At 38.5% G+C, this 25183-nt stretch overlaps 1 protein-coding gene across 5 annotated transcripts in view; it reads right to left on the reverse strand.

Moving 5' to 3' along the window:
* Positions 1-614: 614 nt before the first annotated feature.
* The window catches only part of SIM1 (SIM bHLH transcription factor 1), a 69390-nt gene continuing 44821 nt past the window's right edge, over positions 615-25183 (reverse strand). For all 5 annotated transcript variants that reach the window (XM_023254196.2, XM_023254195.2, XM_045057885.1 and 2 more), the window contains 2 exons: positions 8932-9334; positions 615-6453 (listed from right to left, as the gene is read on the reverse strand). In XM_023254196.2, the coding sequence (XP_023109964.1) occupies positions 5723-6453; positions 8932-9334 (1134 nt within the window). In that variant the 3' untranslated portion in view covers positions 615-5722. The remainder of the gene's footprint in view (positions 6454-8931; positions 9335-25183) is intronic.

The raw sequence follows: 25183 nt of genomic DNA on the forward strand, positions 1-25183 counted from the left end.
AAATTATTCAAGATATGTTTTTTATATGTTTTTAAGTGACAGAAAACTAAAAAGTCTCCTATTTGGGTTTTCTTTTCCCTTGAACATTAAAAATGTAATCTGTACTTTTTGGGATGCCTGGGTGGCTCAGTAGGTTAAGCTCAGGTCATGATCTCGCGGTCCATGGGTTCAAGCCCCACGTCAGGCTCTGTGCTGTCAGCTCAGAACCTGGAACCTGCTTCAGATTCTGTCTCTCCCTCACTCTCTCTGCCCCTCCCCTGCTCACACTCTGTCTCCTCTCTCAAAAATAGACATTAAAAAAATGTAATCTGTACTTTTAAATTTCTTGCTTTATTTTAACAAAGTGGAGACCAAAGAAGTCCTTCTTAAGATGTTCTAAATTGAGAAATCATTTTCTAGTATCTAGTGAAAATCAGACCCATTACTTAATAGTTAGTGTGTATATATGTAAGCTTCTATTGCTAGGCTCCTAAAGTGTGTGTGTATGTGTGTGTTACCTGTTCCAACAGAATTTGGAGCTCAAATGGTTCTTATTTCTTTACAGTTCCATCTTCTAGTTGACAGTCTGTTTTATCCTATGGACTTATCATGCAATGAATAATCCAGACTCAAACTGCATATTGGTAACTATATTTTAAACCAAAAAACTTCCTCACATAATAAATACATTTTATGCACATTAACTTCGAATTTACTTCAGAAAGCTATTTACAATATAAATAATTATAAATGGGAACACTTTGCAAGATATCATTGACATAGCTAATATTTTCTACTTTACATTCCAAAGCAAAAGTTCAAATTACAGATTTATACTACGATGTCACTAAAAACTATACATTGCAAGATGGTACTTGAAATATCAGCAATCAGTATCTTCTTTCACAAATATAAGCCTTTTTATAGCATGTCAGTCAAAAAACAAACATAAAATACTTTATCTTTTTTTGAAGTGCCTACTCGTACATTTCATTTTTCTTTTTGAAATAATTCCCTTTGGAAAAAAACGGAAAAAAGTTGCAGTACTTCTAAAACTTTTTCCACGCCAATTTCAATTCTTTTGAAATGTAAACACATCAGGGTTGTTGGGTGTAAATTCAAATGTGATTAAATGTGTTCCAGATCAGCAAACTAGGACAAACTCTCCACTATGTAGGTGTATGAAAGCAAAGTCCCATGCAGCAAAATTGCAATAAATAAAATTATAAGTGTTTGGTTTGAAATTATTAGGATTTCTCATGTGAACCATCAGTTTTTAAGGAGCACAGTAGAACAGAATCTTGTTACTTGCTTTACAATTGTGTGTGTATGTATGTGCGTGTACACACACATACATACACACATACATACTCACACGTATGGCCTTTCTGCATACAGTGCTAGAGAAGGAACTCTGAACAAATCCCCATTTGGATATGAGCACAGTATCACGTTTTAAGTTGAGCGCTACCCGTACAACTTTTATGCACAAGAAATGAGCACCACATGGAAATTTCCCCCAAGAGTATTTTCTATGTAACATACCCTTTACATGTGTCCATAGTTGTTCTGTTGTTCATTTAAAGTCTAGAACGATAATTTATCTGCAATGCATGTCCCAATAAGAACTAACCAATAGATTTGTTGTCTTAGAGTCAAATTCCTATTCACAAAAACACATTTACATTAAAATTGAATCACTTATTTGGAGAGCCATAGGATTCACATTCTTTGTTAAATCATTCAGAAAATAGAATGTATATCTATGTTCTATGGTTTGAGTTGAACTGGGGAACCAAATCTGGACATTCAAACTTTTTAAATCAAAGAAAGTATATTAAAGTGTAAGCTATTCCACTGGGAAAACTAAGCGACCCCCCCCCCAAATAGCCAAATCCTCAATTTTCCAAATATCAGCATTCACTCTGTCACTTCCAAATACTACTAGTACTAATAGAATTGCACTGACTATCTTAGTAATGTCCTACTCTTGAAAGAGAGAGAGCTATAAAATAACATATCTGTATTCAGAATGTCTCTTCAGCTGTAGTGTCTTCTATCAAACTTATTTGGTCTAGGTCTTGGGGGGTAAAAAGCCTTTCATTTGATTTTAAAATAGCTATGCATATTTTCCAAATGACCTTTTATTGAATAGATCCTTATCCCTCATTTAAAAAATAAAAGAAAATGGAGCATATTATCCTTTTCTGGACGATCCCATTAAAGCTCATTTTAAGTGGGATTCTCTGCCCAAAGGCAGCATGTGGCAGCAGGGTGTAGAGAGAATTAAGAATAGTACCCGATGGAAGTATTCTAGCCCTATAAAATATAATCAAGAGAGAATAAGTGGGTTTTCTGTATAAACACTGAAGGCAAGCAAATCATTTATTGCATCCTGTCTCATTTTGAATGTCACATCAGCACTGTGTCATATTATCCTGGATCAGACAATTACAGCTTAGAAAAGCTAGCCCATTATATTCAGCACAGTATGTCACAAGACTTGTGAAACTGAAGTACACTGAATTGTCCGACCTGTAGTGATTATAACATTAATATCATGCATCTAAAAATAATACATCACATCTGTATATTCTCAAAGGTTTTAATGGAATTTTCTCAAGAAACATTGGGAAAATATTTATTTATTTCTTTGGTCATCCAAATTTTTAAATTGGGTATGACAGGTACGTAAAATGGGCAATAAAGATACTCTTACTACTCCTAGAAAGCATGAACTTTGTATCCTCTAATGGAATTGCTACATATGATACTAATAATTGGATATAGCACATTTTTATGAATTCCAAAGGGGGTATAAAAATCAGACTTCTCTATTTCAATCTAGTGTCATGATTCTCAACATTTAGCAAAGTTATGGAAATTAAGGACTAAAACTAAAGCCAATTTAACTTTAAGTTATTGGGAACATACGCATTTTACATCCCATATCTTAAGAAGACACAGATGCCATCTTCATTATGAGGAAATATGTTATTGGACAGGACAAGATAATGCAGATTATAAATAAATTTGAACACATTTTTGTGTATATTAAAAAGGTACTTTGTCATAAACTGTCTCATCTTATTTTGAGGTCATTTTGTAATAATTATGCCACATTGCAAAAAAGGTAAGCTATATAATATTATGGGCCTATAAGGCATTATATGTAATGTAATAAATCTGCTACTATAAAGTTATTGACCTGTAAACTAAATAAATGCTTTGTATTTAAAACTGGGCCAAAATTTTTAATTAAGATCTAATGTAGTTAATTTTGTCTTCACTTAAAAATATGGGTCATATCATTTTAAAGAGCATTATTCCTTCTGATTACCCCATTTGTAAAGTTCATAATTTATTTTTCATCACTTAACTATATCATTTTAAAATTTAAGTGAAATCTCTTTAATGACATTCTTATCTTTTACATCAGTTCATTTCCCTTGATTCTTAAGGTTCTATTTATTTTATAGCATCTGTCTCTGACATTTTTGGTAGAATGTATATCCATCAATAAAACCCATCTGTATAGATTTCCTTTCCAAAATACACCATATTCTTCAGATACCTGTGTCTTTGAACCATTTACCCATCTACAGAATTCTCCAAACATGTTAGCATTCCTACTTCATGCTTCAAATTGAACAAAAATGTATTTTATGTATTCCAGGGTTTTTTCATAAATATTTGTCTCAAAATCACTGAACACTTTCGCTTCTATGGCCCAAAATGTCATTTTTATTGTTCTTTGAAGTTTTTTTGACAGTATATATGATAACCACTAACTTTCTCACTTGTGAGAAACTTTTTCCATTTAGAAGACAAATGTTTCTATGTCATACCCAAGAAATACTTACTCAATTTCATGTAGCCTCTTTTCTTCTATACAAACATCCCGGTCTTCTTCTCTCCAATTATCATCATTCAGATTGTCACCTACCCATAAACTGTCAAATAACTGTGTTAAATGATGAACACAGAGTACTAATCCCTGAGTGGTCAATGTCATGTTCTGCCTTCAAAATTATAAGTCAGTTTCTTCCAATACATTCCCCTCCTTGCATATGGCAAGAGTTTGAGACATGGGACGCCCAGGAAATACTACCTATGAAATTTCTCTAATCACTTGTGTCACTTTGCTTTGATTCCTAGAGAACAGCGCATTAAATAAATCTTACTTTTTTTTCTGCTCCCTCATCAGTTTCTACCGTCTACATTTTGGCTGAACCAGAAAGTTGATCACAGCTATACATGCTTAAAAGAGCCCCTGTACCTGCTGAAGTTACAAAGCACCTAGACCTCTGTACGAGGGCAGAAAAGCCAGAGTGATCAGTCTTGACAACTGACAGCACAGAGTTAACTGGTTAACAAGTATACTTCTGCTGCACCAACGATCCACAAAACCATGAAACATCAGAATAGCCATACAGACAAAGAAAGTAGGGCCCAGGCATCAATATTCCCCAAATGGGTTACAGGCAGTGTCAGAACTGGAACCCAGAGATCTTGCATTCCAGTCTGCTGGTCTTTCTACCATATCACACGAACTTAACACCAAGCTTGTTGTTTTTGCCATTTACAAACAATAAGGAAAATGAGAGCTTTGCATGTTCTTTCAATCGAAGTATACTCGTGCACTTTTTTAACCACTTGTCTATCAGCCCATGCTTTTATCTGAGGCTCTTTCCTGAGGCTCTCCACATGTTGTCACATTTGCACATCTGTGCTTTGAAATGTTTTTCAAACACTTACACCGCTGCTATGTAGCACTTCACTGGCTTCCCTTACTTATTTTCTGTAGTGATCAACCTTTTTTTTCTTGGTGAATTGGTTTGAGGATTTTATTCGGTTGGTTTCATAAGCCTCAAATATGTTGATTACATATTCTGAGCCTTAAATTGTTGTGTTGAGATATCATTTCATTTCTTATGCCTCTGGCCTTTCCATCTTTAGTAAACTATTTCCAGTTAGGCACACTAGGTTTTTGAAGTGTGTCCCAACATCTCGGTGCTTTTACTTAGAAAACCCTCACTGCTATGTCAGTGTGATCCTGCTCCTTGTCTAACTCAAAAGTAAGGTGAAAAATCACCACTTCCTGATTGCTTATAATGGATACCAGGTGGAAACTCATTCTTGTACCATATCCAGAACGATTTCCCTAATTTATGCCTGAACCAAATGAGCTGGCTGGTCAAAACCACAATTAAGAAACCGGTTTACAAGATGTATCTCTCTCTTTCTCAGTTATTTTAGGAAGGAAAATTTCTTGAATACACTTAATGTGCTAAGGTTAAGAAAACTTACCCGTTTGGGTTGTATTTAAGGTGTATAGTCTATATTTCTGCATGCAAAGTGTGCACAGCAGTCTGTGGGTCGTGGTTGGTCTGTGTGTATGAGGTTTACTGGATCCTCACTATGCAATGCTGTCCTCCACCAGTCTTTCATGTGGCGTATATGCTCACTTAATCTACAAGAGTACTTTTCAATTCAAAATTTATGTATTCTGGCTCCCATATAATTAGAGGGGCAATTTATGTATTCACTTTAGCTCCATTATCTGTGTGTAACCCTGAACGCAAGTGCTCTTTTCTTTGATTTCACAGGAACACATGTCAAATACCCAGTAACTTAAATTATCCTCTCTAACCATCTGTGGCATAGTAAATGCTAGTAATGGGGTATTAAACTATAAATATGTTTCAGAGATCCTTAAAGAACAAAATATTTTAGAAAAACATCAGCTTCCATTGGTTATTATAACAGATGTTCCCTTGTGTCCTTGTGCTGGGTCTGGCTGCATCCTTAGATGGGAAGTTACATCAAAGTGTGAGCCATTACAGCCCAAGGAATAGTTTCTAATGGTTTCAGTGTCATATAAGTGCTCCAGGGCATATCCAGTTAATGTGTAAGCATGCTTATCGAAATACTGCCGGTGAGAACCAAAGCAGTTTGGAGAGACGGCGGGATGGTCTCCCGCGGTCTGATGTGGAGACATTTCCGAATGTAGATAGTCTTTAGCTAGGATCAAACTGGATTTTGAAATGCGATCCGAATTGGGACTACTTATTCGAGACAGTGCAGTGGGACTGTTGTCATAGTCATTTTCGTGGGGGCTCAGCATCTTTCCCTCTCTCTGCTGGATGTGGTCACATGGTGAAGTGTTGGCAAGAGCAGAGCCGTGGCAGACTTCCCCTGTTGGTGGGGGCTGTTGATAGTTTGCAAAACAGAGGGAGTGTTTTTTCCCAGCTCCATTAATGGAGGCCAGTTGGTCTGGGGGGGCTTTCCTTAGCTGCAATCTGTTCTCTTCTTCTTTAATCATTTGCTGGGTGGCTCTTATCAGAGTTTCAATTTTGCTAGGTTCATGTGGGCTACTTTGATACTGCTCAGTGCGGTATCGGTCACCTGATTCGCTGGCAGATCCAGGGTCTGGAGAACTCACCACGCTATCTTCATCCCAGTGACCTCGCCCTAGAAATTAGAAAAAGTAAAAAGTGGTCTCAAAATTCACCCCCCAAAATGCAAGGGCATTTTCTTTTTCCTATTAAAAGAAACCTTCATCTTTCATTTTAACTATATGCACCAATATTTGAAACAGACACAGGCTTTCATGACAAACAAAGCGTCAATCTATCATCCTGGCATTCATAGTTTTCAGCGGCTTTTAAGTGGAGAGGAAGTTTATCACGAGTTTTTTTAGAAGGTAAACCTTGTTCATGGGTTGTGGATGTCAATTAGCAAAATGGTAGCGTGTTTATACTTCTCCATGTATGCATATCATTGGACCTGCCTGACTGTAAAAAATAAAATTAAAACGCATAGCATTTGGTTTATGTTATTTTCTAAAGAAATGTTATGTTAAACTGATACTTAGAAAATGCTTTCCATTGGATTTGAGGAAGACAATGATATAGACTGGACTACTTTCCCAATTCTAAATAAATCATCTAAAATGTTAAAATTATTAAGTGTATCATAAGTAGAGTTACAATAAAGCTCTAATGCTAGTTTTATAACTATTTGAGGGTTAAATATATATATTCATATGTGTATGTATGGAGATATATATATATATATATATATATATATATATATATATATATATACACACACATACAAATATATCTTGTCCCAATCAAAAACATAAGTATCTTTTTCTCAAATCTAGAGGTATATATCTCAGCTTCACATATACTCATACAGTAATTCTGGTATCTTAGATTGTTTCTGAAATAAGGTGAAGAATAAATGCTAAGCAAAATAAGTCAGTCAGAGAAAGACAAGTATCATATGATTTCAGTCATACGTGGAATTTAAGAAACAAAACAAAACAGAGGAACATAGGGAAAGAGAAGAAAAAAAAGATAAAAACAGAGAGGGAGACAAACCATAAGGGACTCTTAAATACAGAGAACAAACCGAGGGTTGCTGGCAGGGTGTTGGGTGGGGAGATGGGCTAAATGGGTGACGGACAACAAGAAGGGCACTTGTTGGGATGAGCACCGGGTGTTAGATGGAAGTGATGAATCACTGGGTTCTACTCCTGAAACTAATACTACACTGTCTGTTAACTAACTTGAATTTAAATAAATAAATGTTTTTAAAAAATAAACAAACAAATAAGTGTTTTAAATGTTAATAACAATCTGTTCTGAACCAAGGAGAGAGATCTAATATAGAGGAATAATGCATCCAAAATATATTCCATAAATTCCACTAGTCTCAAAGCATTCTGAAGTCAATATAAAAAGAGAGAAGAAAATCAGGAAGGGACATACGAAAGCTGTAAACTGCTTAATGCAGCAGAGAAGCCCTGGATCACACTATTCATTGTTTTCCTTTTCCTTTTTCTTCTTATTTTATTTCTAATATTGTCTTCCAGACCATGTAGGTTAAGCCAGGATTTTCACTTCACTCCATTCTTTGGCAAGCAATTGCCCTTTGCCCTGGGTTTCCATTACCAGTCTACCATACTAGAGATACTCAAAGCAAGAGCAGAAAAATAAAAAAGCAAAAATGGAAACAAATTAAAATCCTTCACAGAAGACAGTCAGTGCCTGGGTGGTATCTGACAGGAGACTATGGGTGAGTACAACATTGTCTAACACATTTCTCATCCTAAAGACCCAGCAAGAAGAGTAACATCATCGTGTCAGGTCAGTCTAAAGGACACTGACTTGTAATGAAATAGGGAGGGTGTCAGAGACCTGCTTGGACCCACACTTGGAATGGACAGAAAGGGCTTTCCTTCACCAGTGAACTTTGAAATGAACAAAGAAGAGCATTACTGCCACTGAAGACTTCAACCATAGTGCCCATTTCTGTGTGCTCGTAAAACTGTGTCATAATCCCAAGGGGAAGTTTTCCATGGGTTCTCTCTATCACTTCATCCTTTACTCACAGGGACCAATGGGTTGTCCTAATAATGGGGGAAAGGGGTGGTTATCAGTATTTAATGCCCAGAGGGCCAGGAAGGGTAAATCACCTGTGAAGTGAGTGACAGGCCATGAAGCAAAGCCTGGCCTCCCCAACAGTGGTGTCCTTATTGAGAAGCACTACTACACGAGCCCCAAAACTACCGAGGTCCACATCTGAAGCATCAGAGTACAGAAGAAACTAACACGCAAGAAATTTAAGTGCATACCAATTATAAGTTCAACAGACTTCCTAAAAAATTGGCCTTAATTTCTACACTTTCTATGATACTCAAAATGGGAATCATTTTTACTCACCTGTCAAAAATAAATGCATTTGGCAAACATTACCAAAAATTAATACACTTCAAATGAGTGGCTCTGGTTTGTAAAACCCCCCTAGTGTGAGTTGCTGGTGTGTAATTTCAAAGGAGAAGACCACTGGGTGAGTCACTCCAGTGTCAAACCTAGAATATTAGAAACCTGCCCAGGGGCTCAAAGCTGCCGGCTCAGGAGTCACTTCAACTACCCTTACCGTGGATCCTGTGCACTGAAGCGATGTGAGGCATGCTGTTTTCATAGGCTTCTCTGCTTTCTGGGGAGGACTTGGTCAAGGGCAAGGCTGCACGAGAGCCCCACCAGGGCTCCCTCCCGGCCTGCGGCGTTCCCAGGAAGTACCTGCCTGCCTCACACCGGCCTCCCTCGCAGGCCTGGGTGTGGAAATGCCTCTCCTCCACCAGCCTGGAATGGTCCAGCGCAAAGCCATAGCAGAGAGAGCTGCGGTCAGAGAATTGTCTGTAGGCGCACGACGCGTCATGCTGAGATCCTGGCCTCTCCGCGGGGTCCAGGAGCTGCGGAGAGGCTGTGTCTGTCAGGGGACTTCCACCCCACTGGCTGTCGTGATCAGATTCAGATCTTTCCGTGTGAAATCCCGAATACTGAAACAAAAAGAGTGAGGAAAGTACATTTCAACAACAACAAAAAAATAGCCTTTTTACTCTGCAAGCACCACTAAGGTCACATTGGGCTTAAGGCACCAGGTTAAGCTCTATAAACTCTAGCACCACACTGGGCACCTCTGACTTGGAATCAGTTAAAGAGCCATAGTGTCTCAAAAGAAAATCCTTTTGGCTGCTGAAAGGAGGAGATGAAAATAATAACAAACAGGGGGGAACTAAATACCACCCACTGCTGGAAGTACTTCCTGTGAGTGACTTCACCTCGTTTTTTAATATTAACACTTTCATGAAGATATTGGTAACCCATTGCATGAATAGAGAAACTAAGGCCCAAAGAGAAAATGATTTGTTCAGGCCCAGGTTAGTGAGTGGCAGTCAAGATTGAAACCCAAGCTCTTCATCACTACCCAAATGGGAGTGCCAAAGGGAGAGTCCAAGAAAGCTCTATATTCTATTTCAATTTACTGTTCAGAATTTTTTTCTTAATTAAAAGACAAAATGAAAATAAGGTTTAAGTTCCAAAGTGCTGCACCCTCTTCACTCTTCATGCCAGACTTAGTGCTCTGAGGGCCATGCTTGATACACAATAGGATAGTTAATAAAGGGCTAACTAATTCAATGGCAAACATACTTTTAAAAAGCCTTGCCCATACAGACTGAGTCTATTCACTAGGATGTGTTTCTTGCTTCCTAAAGTAAACTTTCAAATATGCATAGGATTGTCAGGGCAAAACAGCCGCAGGCAATACTGTGCTGGGATCACACTGCTCACCTGTGGCCAGAGTGTGTGATCTGGTGTTGAAAGAAAATATAAATGGTGTGACAAACCTCCCTAGGAGGTATGCTCAATTTGAAGTTCCTCATGAGCCACTAAAGAGTAATACGATTTCTACCAGTTTTTGCTTACTTATGCCAAACACAAATCTAGGTGCCGTGTAGAGATTACCTGCCAAGATCATAATAGATGGCATTTATTGAGAACTTACAGTGTGCTTGGCAATTGCTAACCATAGTACATACATTATATCATTGAATCCTCACAGCCTCCTGGACAGTAACATATCTCCATTTCCTCGATGGGGAAACTGCATCACTGGGGGGTTTTAATAAGATGGTATGGCCACCCCACAGTCTATCTGGTCTCAAAGCCTGCACTCCAAACTATGATTTTACCCTTGAGAGAGGACACTGTCAAGGAGAGAAAAAAGGATCCAATGTTAGATTTCCAGAAAAGTGGCAGGAACCAAAATATAGTCTCAGGAACTAAAATATGAGTCCACTTACATGTTATTTCTTACCCCAGAAGAAAGAGGGATGGATGTGTGGTGCTGTGGGGGAGCCTAGGAGAAATTCAGGCAGCTCTGCTTGGGGCTCTTAGAGCCAGAGAGATGAGGTACAGAGGTTCCCCTGGGGGAAATCCAAAGTATGCTAATAACATAGCAAGTTCAGGAAAGAGTGCTACACAAATTCTAAGCTCAAGATTTTTCTATTACCATATCTAATTATTATTTTAATTATTTTCCAAAGGTACACGTGGACTATCAGCATATTCCACCAAGAAAAAAAAAGTAAATGCAACTTCTTTCCCTGTAGAACCATAAGATGAGCACAACAAGGGATCCTGAGTGCCATTTCCCTACATCACACCTCCACCTGCCATCAGTCTTTTCTTCCCATGAATGCCAGCCTCTCTTTTTCTAAGACACCACATTCACTTTCAGCAAGTGAGGGCTGGCACACGTCTCCTTACCGAGGGGGGATGAGAGTGCTCGACATTTGCCCTTTGGTAACACCATTTGTGCACTTACCCAGGAAAATTTCAGATCATCAGTGCTCTTCCAAGCCAGGAATTGCCCAGACTCTGCTTGTTTTGATAAAAGTATAAACCAGGTCTATTTCTGAAGTACTCCAGTCAAGACTTTCGAGCCTTGTTGAGAGGGGAAAAAGCTTTCCCTGAGTGCATATGGGGAAGTGCTATTGGCGCAGCAGAGAAGAACATTCTGTCCTTCGCTCACAAAGAAAATTCAACACAAGGCAACCCCGGCATTCGTGAGGTATACATTTCACGAGCACCCAAAGACGAATTTGATGGACAAGCCTCTTGTCAATAGTGAGGAAACCATGACAGCAGGCGCACTGCCCTTGAAGCAGGCAAAAGTTGGGTGGTTGAGTTAGACCAAGATCTCACACTGCTTTAGAGGCACAGAGGAAAAGCCTAACTGCAAACCTTTGTTTCTCAAGACCTGTATACTTGCACCTGTGTGCACCATCAAATCTCTGAGCCACATTCATCCCATTAAAATGAACCGCAGTAGGTGTCAACTCTGTGGAGAACACTACAGACCCATAAATTGATCTGAAAAATTTCAGGTGTTCATCAAGTCTTAGGGGAAAGAGAGAGAGCAGAAAGGAAGGAAGGCAGCCAATACGTGCGGAGCATGCTGTGCAATCAGTGAACGCTGCATAAGAAGGCGAGAAGCCTCTGGGTCTATCCTCACGCCTACTTCTGCTGCTTACTACATGTACAATCTCAGGCAAGTGATTTAATTTCTTCTGTTGCAACAGGAAAAGGGTCACGGTGATACTTAACCTACCAAAGACCAAACCAGAATAGAGGCCATTTAACGGAAGAGGAAATAGGGACAGGGAGCCAAGAGAACCTGGTTCCAGGTCCATCCTGCTAGTAACTCTCAGAGTAACCTTAGGCAAATTGTCTTTCTTAACCTCACCTGAAGAATGATACATTGGATTAGATTAGATGCTAATTTTTCTTTCAGCTTTAAAATTCTATATGATATAATCATCATTTGGTATCCTTTCTAGTGTTAAAATGGAGGATTCCTATGCCTGTCCATATATTTCACTTATTTAAAGAATATAAATTATTTAGGACTATAATCCAAGTCCAAGAATTTTTATTGCCATGGTATAAAAAGAAAGTTGTTATGTAAGTTTTATTTTACTGTTATGTCAATTTTCCCCCAAGTATCCCCTTGTGGCACAAGTTTTATAGGGACTACATGATGCCTTTTGGTCAATAAATTATTATATTCTAGAGTCTTCTGAGTATGAATGAGCATATGTCAGCCATTTGAATATGTACCTCTTTGCCCATTCTACCCCCATACTTATATGGTCAACAAAGAGCACAAATTGAATCACCCATGACCCATCCTACTGGCATTACAAGGAGGCAGAGAATATGCTAAATGTCAAACTACTTATTAAAAAATAAGAATAAAAAGTCAAACAGCAGCTGCTATGAACCTGCAGGTGCAGAGCGTATGGTAAGGGCAGGTGTAAGAGACTCCAAGAAACACAGAGAAAGAGAGAGAGAAAGAGAAGCTTAGGACATTGGGAAAACAGACAAAATCATCTGCAGAAAGAAAACAGTTACCACAAGTAAGTGCCCAAATAAGAAGAGAAGTCAGTATCTGGTAGTTCACCGCACTGGCCACAGGAAAGGGGCTCAAAATCAAGCAAAATCTAAGGTAGCAGCTCGAGACAAGTGTCGTTTTCCTAAGAGAAGAGTATAAATTGAGAATGGGTCGTGTCCATAAAACAGATGGCAGTGAAAGGAAAGGAGGACACGGAGGAAATCATGGGTGCAGAAGACAGGAAAGAAGAACAGTAACAGGTGAATCCCATCTTCCTCTGTAGCCTCTCTACCAGCATCGTCATCCGTTTACACAATTGTATTTGACAAAACTGACAAGACAGAGTGCTTTTTAATTAGTAACCCAACTCCTGAAATGCTAAGGAGTAGGGGGAAAAAATTAAACTCCCTATAAAACTCCTGTAGGAAAAAAAAACATGAAATGGAAATAACCATCTCATCTGATAAAAATTCTCATCAAATAACCGACTATGCCATAAGGGAAAGTTGTAAGACAACACACCAAACTGAAATAAGTACGTCCAACAAGACACACGGATGTGCACACACCCGGAATCAGAAATTTTGAAACTAAGAAATGGGCCCCAAACTCCACCCAACAACAACAACATCAAAACAGGAAAAAATGCAATGAAAACTGACCAAATTCAAAGAAATCGAATAAGTGAAGAATAAGTTACACGCTGTGAAAAGGAGAATAGATTTGAATAAAAATTTAATGAGGGAGATTGAAGAAAAGCTGGAAAACATGCAAGGAAACAAAATTGGAAAGAGCAACTTAAAAGGTCAGAGAAAGTGACTAAAAGAAGACAGAAAAGTTTCGATAAATGCATAGTGTTTATGTAAAAGGCAAAGGAACTAGAATTGTTAGAACAATTTGAAAAAGAAGAGTAAAGTGTGAGAGAGAATCTGTCTACCCAACTTTGAGACTCACCACATAGTAGCTATAGTTATCATAACTGTGTGCTATTGTTGGAAAAATACATGCATGGATCAATAAAAAACAGAATCCAGAATCCAGAAAGGAACCCCATACAAATATGCCCAACTGCGTTTTTATGAAGATGCAAAAACAATATAACAAAGCAAAGACAGATTTCTCAACAAACAGCACTGAAGTACTTGGACATCTACAGGCAAAAATAAAATGAACCTCAACCTAAGTCTCATACCTTATATAAAAATTAACTCAGATGAATCATAGATTTAAATATAAAAGGTAAAATTGTAGGGGCGCCTGGGTGGCGCAGTCGGTTAAGCGTCCGACTTCAGCCAGGTCACGATCTCGCAGTCTGGGAGTTCGAGCCCCGCGTCAGGCTCTGGGCTGATGGCTCAGAGCCTGGAGCCTGTTTCTGATTCTGTGTCTCCCTCTCTCTCTGCCTCTCCCCCGTTCATGCTCTGTCTCTCTCTGTCCCAAAAATAAATAAATGTTGAAAAAAAATTAAAAAAAAAAAGGTAAAATTGTAAAACTATCAGAAAATGACAACAAAAAAAGAAAATCTTTAAGATCTGGGGCTAGGTAAAGATTTCTTAGACTTGATACCAAAAACACAAAGCATAGAAGAAAAAATTGACAAATTGGACTTGATCAAAATTAAAAACTTTCACTCTACAAAAGACTCTGTTAAGAGGATGAAAGGACAAGCTGTAAACTGGGTGAAAATATTTCAAAGCCACATATCCAACAAAGGACTAGAATCTAGAATCTATAAAGAACTTCCAAAACTCAATAATAAAAAAACACATGGGCAGAAGACATGAAGAGACATTTCACCAAATAGATATGCAGGTGATAAATAATCACATGAAAAGATTTTCAGTATCATTAGCTATTAGGGAGATACAAATTAAAACCACAATGAAATATCACCACATACCTATTAGACTGGCTAAAATTAAAAATAGTGACAACAGCAAATGCTGACAGGAAAACTGGGTCACCTATATATTACCGGTGGGAGAACAGTACAACTACTCTGGGAAACAGTCTGGCAGTTTCTAAAAAAAAAAAAATACTGAACGTACAACTACCATATGTAATCCTGCACATTTTTCCAGATAAATGAAAATTATATTCATACAAAAACCTATATACAAATGTCTAGAGCAGTATTTTTTTTCCACTTTCTGGTCCTTTTTAATTGTTATTGTGTTCTTCCTTTTTTTAAATTATTTTTAACTGTGGTAAAATGCACATAAAATTTTCGATCTTACCAATTTTAAGTGTACATTTCAGTGTCACTGAGAACATTCACATTCCTGTGCAACCATTAACACCATCCGTCTCCAGAACTCTTTATTCTGCAAAACTGAAACTCTATGCCCATTACACAATAACTCCCTATTCTCCCCTCCCTGGAGCCCCTGGACACCACCACTCTCACTTTCTTCTGACACAGGAAAAACAAATGAACCCCAGGAGCCCCCAACATCGGCTACCATTGGGTATTCCCAGAACCCAGCTATCTCAGAGACCTTTCTGAAACACTTATCTAATCACACCACTGTCTTGTTTAAAACCATTTTTTATGTCTTTCTGTCTACGCATCAATTAACACAGCAATACCACCTATATAAAGAATAAACTACAGAAGATACAAGGAGAAATAGGAGACTAAGAAACCACTCTCAGTATAGGACAAGTAGATTTATAAAAAAATTTTTTTAATGTTTATTAATTTTTTAAACAGAGACAGATGGAGTGCAAGCAGGGGAGGGAGAGAGAGAGAGAGTGACACAGAATCTCAAACAGGCTCCAGGCTCTGAGCTGTCAGCACAGAGCCTGGCGCAGGGCTCAAACTCACGAACTATGAGATCGTGACCTGAGCCAAAGTCGGATGCTCAACCGACTGAGCTACCCAGGCATCCCTAGATTTTTTTCTTAAAGACCACAGAAGACTTAAAAATAATAATTAGTTAACTTTTAGGGCTATCTATTGAAACTTACACACTGATAATAAAGAATAAACCTTGGTGTACAGGACTAATCGTCAAAATTGATCAAATAGTAGTTCACAAAGAGAGTCTCGGTTAATTTCACAAAGTATAAATATTACAGATAACACTGAAAACGATGAATAAAAAATAAATTTTTTATAAAGCTCTTTCACCTAAAAAAAAATTATTCAGTAACTCTTGGGGGAAATAGGCAAATACAAAAATAAATTACAGAATTTCTGGGAAAAAGATAATGAAGATATTATATATTATATATATTCATATATATGGTATATATCATATATATTATGTATAATAATATATATGATGTATTTATATATATTATTATATATCATTATATATATTATTATATATCATATATTCATATATATTATATATCTTCATTTATGGGATACGCAGCATTAGACACCTAAATTCATAAAAATGAGAGAATCAAAACAAATTCAATTTCTCAATTCAAAAGCTAGAAAGAGAAAAAAAAGCACAATGAAAAATGATCAAAAGCTATGAATGGACTACTCATGAAAAATATAAAAATAACTCTTAGACGTATTAAAAGATAGTTAACTTCTTAATAAAATAAATGCAAATTAAAACAGCACTGAAGGGGCACCTGGGTGGCTCAGTGAAACTCTTGGTTTCACCTCAGGTCGTGATCTCACGGTTTGTGGGACTGAGCCTGAGGTGGGGGTCACTGCTGTCAGTGCAGAACCTGCTTGGGATTCTCTCTTTCCCTCTCCTCTGCCCATCTCTCTCTCTCTCTCTCTCTCTCTCTCTCTCTCTCTCTCTTTCTCTCTCTCTCTCTCTCTCTCTCTCTCACACACACACACACAAACAAACATTTAGAAAAACAGCACTGAAATACCACTTCTCAGCCATCAGATTAGCAAAACTTCAGAAGCTTGACCATACGTTGCCTGGCAGAGTGTGGGGATGCAGGCATTCCACATATTGCTGGTAAGAATGGCAACTGATACAACCTCTAAGGAGGGGAATTTGGCAATTCTAACAAAAACTGCAATTTCCTACTTCTAAAGAATCACTATACCAAGTAATACACATTGAAGTGTTAAGGTTTAAGTAAACAGGCATCACATATGGAACCTACTATGAAAGGATTCAGAGAAAACAAATGAGGGAAGATAGAGAAGAAAGAGAATGACAATAATAAAGAAAAAAGCAAAATGTTAAGTACTGGTGAGCCTAGGTTTAGTATACAGAAATAATTCCTAGTCTTGCAACTTTTCCTTATGTATGAAATAATTTCAAAATAAATATTTTAAAATAAAAAAAGCCCTATATAGCACATTGATACCTTATTATAAAATAGACACAAAACCATTAAATGAAATATTTTTCTGAAGAAAAGGAAACTTGACCCACAAAGCTGTAACTTAATTTTATAAACATCTTTGTTGTTATTGCTGACTATTAATATTTTATGCATTAAAATGTAATTTAAAATTATCTACTGGAGTGCAGTAGAAACAACATTGGACTCAGACATGGAAGGACCTTGATCTACTATCATGTGACTATGTAGCAGTATACCTATGCACTACTGTGTGGCTTGTAGAAAAGATCACTTTCCTTGGGTCTTGATTCTCCCATCTGCAGAATAGCACAGACTATCTACATTATGGGATTGCAACAAGGATCAAATAATATATATCAAAGCACTCTTAAAATGCAAACATGTTATATATGTATCATGTAAATGTCTTTAATTAATAACTTTCATTTGGGTAAACAAGAATGTTTATCACATCACCATCTTATAAAAACGATTTTTCCCCCGAGACTGCATTATCTACAGGTCGTATCTTTCAGTACCACCCTACAGTTATGTAAGAGATAAAATATATATGTTAAAGGATAAAGAAATCAACCTCACAAATGCAAAAAGAAATCAGGCCACTGGCCAATCACCTAAACACTAGAGCCTTTTCTTCCAAATACTCTGATTTTCAAAGCTGAAGTACATTTTGGTACCACTGGTTTGTTTGTTTGTTTAAGTTTATTTATTTATGAGAGAGAGAGTACAAGTGGGGGTGGGGAGGGGCAATGAGAGGGAAGGAGAGAGAATCTCAAGCAGGCTCTGTGCTGTCAGCGCAGAGTTCAATGCAGGGCTCGATCCCACGAAGTGTGAGATCATGACCTGAGCTGAAAGCAAGAGTCAGACATTTACCCAATTGAGCCACCCCCCTGCCCCACAACTGGTTATTTTTTTTCTTTTCAGTTTACTTATTTGAGAGGGACAGAGCACAAGTGGGGGCGGGGCAGAGAGGGAGGGAGAGAGAGAATCCTAGCAGTCTCTGCACTGTCAGCACAGAGCCCAGTGTGGGGCTGGATCTCACAAAGATCGTGACCTCAGCCAAAACCAACAGTCGAAGGCTCAACCGCTCAATCGACTGGCCCACCCAGGCGCCCCAGTACCACTGGTTCTTATTGCTCAAGCTTTGATTAAAAGCCCAAAGTTGTGCTTTAAGGGTGGAGAGATAATGGGATCATGATGGATGGGAATACATGCAAGTCCTGTAGATGATTCTTCCAGCGATTGTTGGTACCTACACTATCTTCAAGTAAAACAAAACAATGTTTTAGGAGCTATAGCTATTCTTCCTTTGAAAAAGTAACGGCACTTTTTCCTATATTTAATGCTAAGAAGGTGACTGATTTAATTCCCTATTTAATCAGTCAAATGAAGAAAGTTTACTGAAAATTAATTTTTGGTTAATTTTACTGAAATCTCTGTTTCTCTTTTTTAAGAAAATCTGTCATCATTCTGAATACTCTGCACCTTAATTTATCCCTATTTCTTATTTAAAATTTAATTTTCAAAACAGGCATCGATGTTGGCAAACTTAAAAATGAGTCAAATGAAAGATGCCCTTGTTCTCATGAAACATGAAGCCAAATGCCACCCACCAAAGGTGGGCTAAAGCTGGCAGGCAAAGAGCTTGGACGACTGCCAGAAATGGATGTCAAAGGACAGCCATATCCCCCAGGTCCCCTTTGGGATTCAGCTCATGAAAGAATCATCCCTTCCAGAAGAGACTGATACCTCATCTGGTTAAAGGTCTAAGCCATCAGCTGGGACTTAATGTGCATCCAATGGGAACTTCTTGCAATAATTCATCCTGTGATCCATTCTATATTTATCGAGTGCCTACTATTCACAAAGCAGTATGCATGATGATATGAGATATACAGCCCCACCCTTATACTAGTGAATAGAACATACATAGTGCACAGAACACAACTTTAATACAAGTTAGACAATGACCCAGCCCTGAATGGAAAGAAAAACGATATAGCTTAAGAGTTCAGAGAGCCATTATGCTCTATTAATACCATAGTTGCTTAGGAAGGGGAAATAAACTGTGACTGATTAAGAGGCAATTGACTATGTGATTGGCATTTGCTAACTAATACCCATAACAATGATAGCTACTATTACTAAATACTTGCTATGTGCCAGTCACTATGCTGAGATCCCACAGACACTATCTTATTAAATGCTAACATCTTAAAAGTAGTATTAATCCAGGGGCGCCTGGGTGGTTCAGTCAGTTAAGCGTCCAACTCTTGATTTCAGCTCAGGTCATGATCTCACGGTTCATGAATTTGACTCCCGAATTGGCTTCTGTCAATGCAGAGCCTGCTTGGGTTTCTCGCTCTCCTTCTCTCTCTGCCCCTACCTCATTCCCTCTCTCTGTCTCTTCTCTCTCTTCTCTCTCAAAATAAATAAATAAACTTTAAAAAAGTAGTATTAATCCATTTACAGATGCAGCAAATGAAGCTAAAAGAAAAATTTGCCCAAGGTCACATGACTATGAAGTTTAAGAGGAGATATGCAATTCCAGAGCCCTTGCTCCTTCCATTCCCCAGACTCATCTAGACGTGTGTATTTAGCTACCAAGACAACAGTGTCCTACCCTCTAAGCAGTAATGGATGCCCAGGTCCCCAAGCATGTTTTCACAAAGGAGGCTGTCTTCAAACCCTACAGTAAACTATCTCCACACACCCTTGGGTGATGTCTTCTGATCACAGAGACATTCTTCCACCACAATCACACCAACAGATAGTCTCCCTTTAATGTCATGAGATTCATTCCTGCCTCAACAGGATGTTCCAGACAGGTGCTCTGCATTCATCTGGATGTGGCAGCAATAACCCAACTCAGGAAAGATACCAGATGTTCCAATAATAGATGTTACAGTTATCTATTTTTATTCTGGCAGGTCATTGAGGTTTTTATCATTTTTAGCTGTAAAATATAGAGAGAGACCCTCTTATGGTAAAGTCCTGTTTTCTATGAAAAACTTTCACTCTATCAGGCATGAGCAGCTCTCCTCTTGATTTGTGTCTGAACCATGAGAAAAAACATCACAGATGCAGACTGCATTGTACTAAGAACATATGCATGCTTTTAAATCACTTTTATCTTACTTTTTACTAATGTAACCCTGAAACATAAAATATGTTCTTTTTTTCATTCACTGTTATGGGAAGAACAGATGGTAAAAGGGTTAGATTAAAGTAATACAGCATGTCCATTAAAAGAACCCCCACTGCTGGGGGTGCTTCCCTCAAACAGGAGTTGTGTTTACTATAAAGAATGACTTTGGCTTACACAAATTGGAGATTGTCAGGGGTTTTCTCAAAGAGAAACACAAGGGTAAGAGAAAAACTAACATCAAAATCAAATGCATTTTAAAACTACAATTATGCAGGTTATTTTGCTAATCTGAGAAGCTGACTGAAAACACGTGCCTGTGATAATGTAACAGAACAGCAGGGAAATAATAGAATCTGTTTTTAACTTGAAAAATTTTACCACCCAGAAGTCATAACTAACTGCAAAGAGGACGTCAAGTAGGCATTACTTTCTACATTCCTGCATTCCTACAAGTGGTAGGTAGAAATTTCTTGTTCCACCTTTTCTAATCGATTGTCATATTAATCAACAGCAAGAATAATTTCCGTATTGACTACATATCAAGAAAGGCTAAGTATAACATAATTTGTACACAAGTAGCAAAATATTTAGCATTGGAAAACAATCTTCATAATTTTTTCTTATGATATCCAGCTTAACTGCATATAGCTCTTAAAGAGTTAAGCTTTAAAAAACTTCCTCGAGAAAAATTAGAGAATGCATTAAAAAAATATATATCAATGGAGTCACATCCCAGAGTCAAGAATGGTCTTACTGGAAGAACTGAGCAATAAATATTTCTATTCATACCATAAACAATTAGAAAGCAAGCACTGACTCAAAATGCAATTTTAGCAATTTTAAATATTTTGGCCACTTCTTCCTTCATTTAGAAAATAATATAAATTGTCAGCTTCTCAAAATCAATGTTTTAAAAATGTGTTCACAAGATTTTCTCTCATTATTTTTATGATTTGTTCCACTTATAACTATTACTTATTGTGATATTGCTTTTAACTTCAATACACATTTTAGTTGTTTTTAGCTCAAAGAATATTCTGGTGAGAAATATTTCGTACCTGTAAATTCCCTTATATATTTCATTAAGTAGAAACATGAGAAGTTTTTAAATGTGTCTCAAGTATGGTTTGAAACGTCATAGGCCTTCTCTTAATCCACCCCCCACAGTTATAAAAATGTTTCTGGGATCTGGCTCACTCGTTTTTCTCACAGAAAAGTAACCATAGTTGACATCTCATTAGCTGTCAGGCTGATGTGCAGCTGGAAAGGAATCAGCACCCTGGACCGGAGGCCAGGTTTCCTCCAATGTAATTCTATAAGGAATCTCCTATAGGGTTCCATATGGAGAGAGCTGTTCCCAAACCATCAAATCCACAATCCACATCCTTTCGGAAATCCAAAGGTAAAGTCCTAAAATTTTGCAGGCATTTTCATTGCACTGAAGTTTTTTTTTAATGTTTATTTATTTTTGAGAGAGAGAGAGACAGAGACAGAGAGCAGGGGAGGGGCAGAGTGAGGAAACACAGAATGTGAAGCCGACTCCAGGCTCCGAGCTGTCAAGCACAGAGACTGATGCAGGGCTCGAACTCACAAACCCTGAGATCATGACCTGAGCTGAAGTCAGACGCTCAACTGACTGAGCCACCCAGGCACTCCTGCACTGAAGATTTTCAAGAGGTAATAAACATAGAAGAAACATTTGATTAAGTCCTTTATGTCATGGCATATGTAGCTGTAAATGATCAAGAATGTCCCAATTTGCAGGGGCACCTGGGTGGCTCAGTTGGTTAAGTGTCCGACTTCAACTCAGGTCATGATTTCACGGTTCGTGGGTTTGAGCCCTGCATCGGGCTCTGTGCTGACAGCTCAGAGCCTGGAGCCTGTTTCAGATTCTGTGTCTCCCTCTTTCTCTGGCCCTCCCCCACTCGCGCTCTGTCTCCCTCTGTCTCAAAAATAAATAAACATTTTAAAAATTAAAAAAAAAAGAATATCCCAACTTGCACAGTCAATACAGAAATAGTTCTAGCCCACTGGGTAAATTCTGGGTTTCCAGGGCCAGTAACATTAGTTTTAATGGTGATATTCCTCCATGGTGGACTTCGGACATGAGCCAGAATGACTTCCATCCCCATGCTCTCCCTCACCCTCTGATTTTTCACCTAGAGCTGGCAGATTAGATGGGCATGAATTAGATGGGTCCAGGTGGTGCCACCTGCTCCAATCCCTTACTGCAGCACTGTTGGGTCTTCTGTGGGTTTACTCTGGGTCTGGACAAAGGACTGGCTGCCCAAGATATTCTTGGCAGTGTCACAGAACTGAGCCAACAGATTGGCAGCCATATTACCTACTTTCTGTTCCCTATAATAAAAAAGTGCAAATTGATTATTAAATGAAGAATAAGAGAGTGATGTAGGAAGTATCCACTGATCGTGGGGACTGAGCCCTAGAACTAGGGCTGACTCTGTAAAGAAAGATAGGTCTCTGAGATGAGAGACATTCCAAAGGCATTCTATGTGCAGACACAATGTCAATGAAATTATTTTGTAACACACACACACACACACACACACACACACACACACAAGCAAATATCAGCTGTCACATATCTTCATTGTTGCATTGAAGATGACAGTGGGGACATGGAGACTAGAAAGTCTGCTTGAAATGTGGATGGTTCTCTGCTCCTGGAGTGAGAGCCAGAAAATGCTTATCCAAAGTGTTAGTCTTGCAACGCATCTAATTTACTCTCCTACACCTAATTCTTCCTCAGCACCTAAGTGTCTGATTTGTGCTGCAGGATTTTGCATCTGTGAAACTATACTTAGGCTGTTTTCATGTCTATCTTTTTTCTCTTTACGTAGGTTATAAATTCCTTAGTAGCAGAATGTTTTCCCTCCTTGGAGTTTTTATACCTCTACAGGCAACCAACAAGGTAGCCCCACACTTTTTAATGTAATCATTCATTCATTCATTCATTCCATTAACATTTAGTGAGTAAATATGTGGACGACACATACTAGAAGCCAGGGTGGGGGTGCAGTAGACATGAGAAGATACAATATATCTAGAAAGGCAGTAAAAGATAAATTATTCTAAAAAGAGATCCAGAGGAGAAATATAATCCAGTTAAATTTCATGAAAGAGGTAGCATTCAACCTAGGCCTTGGAAGATAGGAAGAATTTTGAAAAACAGAGGCAATGCAGGCAGAAATAAATACACAAGCACAAGCATGGAGGCAGGAAAGGACAAGGGGTCCAGCAAATAGTGAGCAGACTGATCTGGCTGCATCACAGGGTTCAGGTAATTTAGGACCCAATTACAGGTGACCTTAAGTAATAGCTAGGGCTTTGGCAGGTCTCCAAGCACTGACGTGATTGGTGGTCTTTTAAGGTCAATCTGGGAAGCAGGGCAGACTGTAGAGGAAAATGTCCCAAAGTCGGGGGTGGGGGTGGGAGTGGGAATTAAGATACCACTGTAATCCTCCAGAGAGAGGGAACTCCTAGGACACAGGCAATGCAAGAAGAAGGGTAAATGCGTGAGAGGATAGAGAAGCACAGCTGGGGGATCAAGCATGGGTCTGGTCCTTGAGGGAGCACCCATGAGGTAAAAAGGCTTTATTAACTGTCATCCCATAGCCCCACTGCAAACCTTGCAAACAGGGATACATTTGCACCTGCTGATAACTCCTCATGACACGTGAGGTCTCTAGGCCTAGAGGCCATTGCTTCTCTCACTGGCAGCCCCCAACACCCACCTCCAGTCCACTGCTGGAAAAGCAGGTCAGACCCCAGTGCACACCACATGCCATTTTATACTACACCGGGTTTTAAATACCTTTTTACATTTTTATCTCCCCCAATGAATCTGTAAGCCCTCTGGGGCAAGGACTGTATCCCCAGAATTTGATACGTCTCATCACTGCCCTATTGTTTTCTGTACCTACTCTGTTACCATCATGGGCTCATCCATCCGTTAATCCTGGACACCACTGTGCTCTTGTCTCAACCACGTGCCAAGGGAATAAAAAGGCAGAAGCTGTGGCCATAGGGTCCCATAGCTGACAATTCTTCTCTACAATGTTGCCCTGCCTCCCCAGCAAGACCATGCACATGTTCCTTAAGGACCCACCTTTAGCATTTTAGTGTACCTAATAGTTATTTAACTAAATGTAAGAGTTAGTAAAAACCAAAGAACAAATCTGTAACACAGAGGTCTCACCTTCCTGAGCAGAATTTTTTCTAAAATAATACTCAGAGTTTCATTTATGAAGAGGGTCTAAAAATACCAAAAAGGTCCACTCTAATACTCTCCTGATATTGCTATAAGAGAGGGAGACTAATCTCAAGTTTATACATGGCCAGAAAATGTGAATGAGAATTTCTAGGAAGATAACCTCATTTATTTGAAAGATGCATTGAAAGCTTTTTGCTGTTCATGGTCAAGGATAACATGTTTTCATGCTACCTATAAAACATGAAATGAAGGGATGTCTATCCTGGTAGTCATAAAAGTACTATACTTGAGAAACCTTTGGTCCTTCTTTTCTCTGGAACTGAAAAAAAGTCAGGTTCTTGGCATAACAGTCACTGGTGCATTTTTGAAGCTAGAAAGAACCTTTGCAGAGAGAGAGTTTTTACCTTTACCAAAAGGAAGCCAGATTGCTGGCAGTGAAAATTAAGAGGATTCTGTGGGATTATTTAAGGTAACAGATGTGGAGTAAAACCTGCAAGTGTTACAGTGTATCTGTAGCAAGCCATTAAATACTTTCAGCTTTCAGAAGCACACGTAGTCTTACGCATGCCCTGTTATTACAGAATTATATAGTGTATTGGTTATTACTGACTAGGGAAAAAGCAAGAGGAGGGCAGGATGATGCAATAAAACAAGAGGGCACACACTGTCTATAATAAACATAACAACTATAAACATGCCATAATGAGAAGTTTAAAAGGAAACTGGAATCAGGAGGTTGAATGGGAGGCGGGGGGCGGTATAGGGACTAAGGAGAC

This window comes from Felis catus, chromosome B2, assembly GCF_018350175.1.
Source record: "Felis catus isolate Fca126 chromosome B2, F.catus_Fca126_mat1.0, whole genome shotgun sequence".
Taxonomy (NCBI): Eukaryota; Metazoa; Chordata; class Mammalia; order Carnivora; family Felidae; genus Felis; species Felis catus.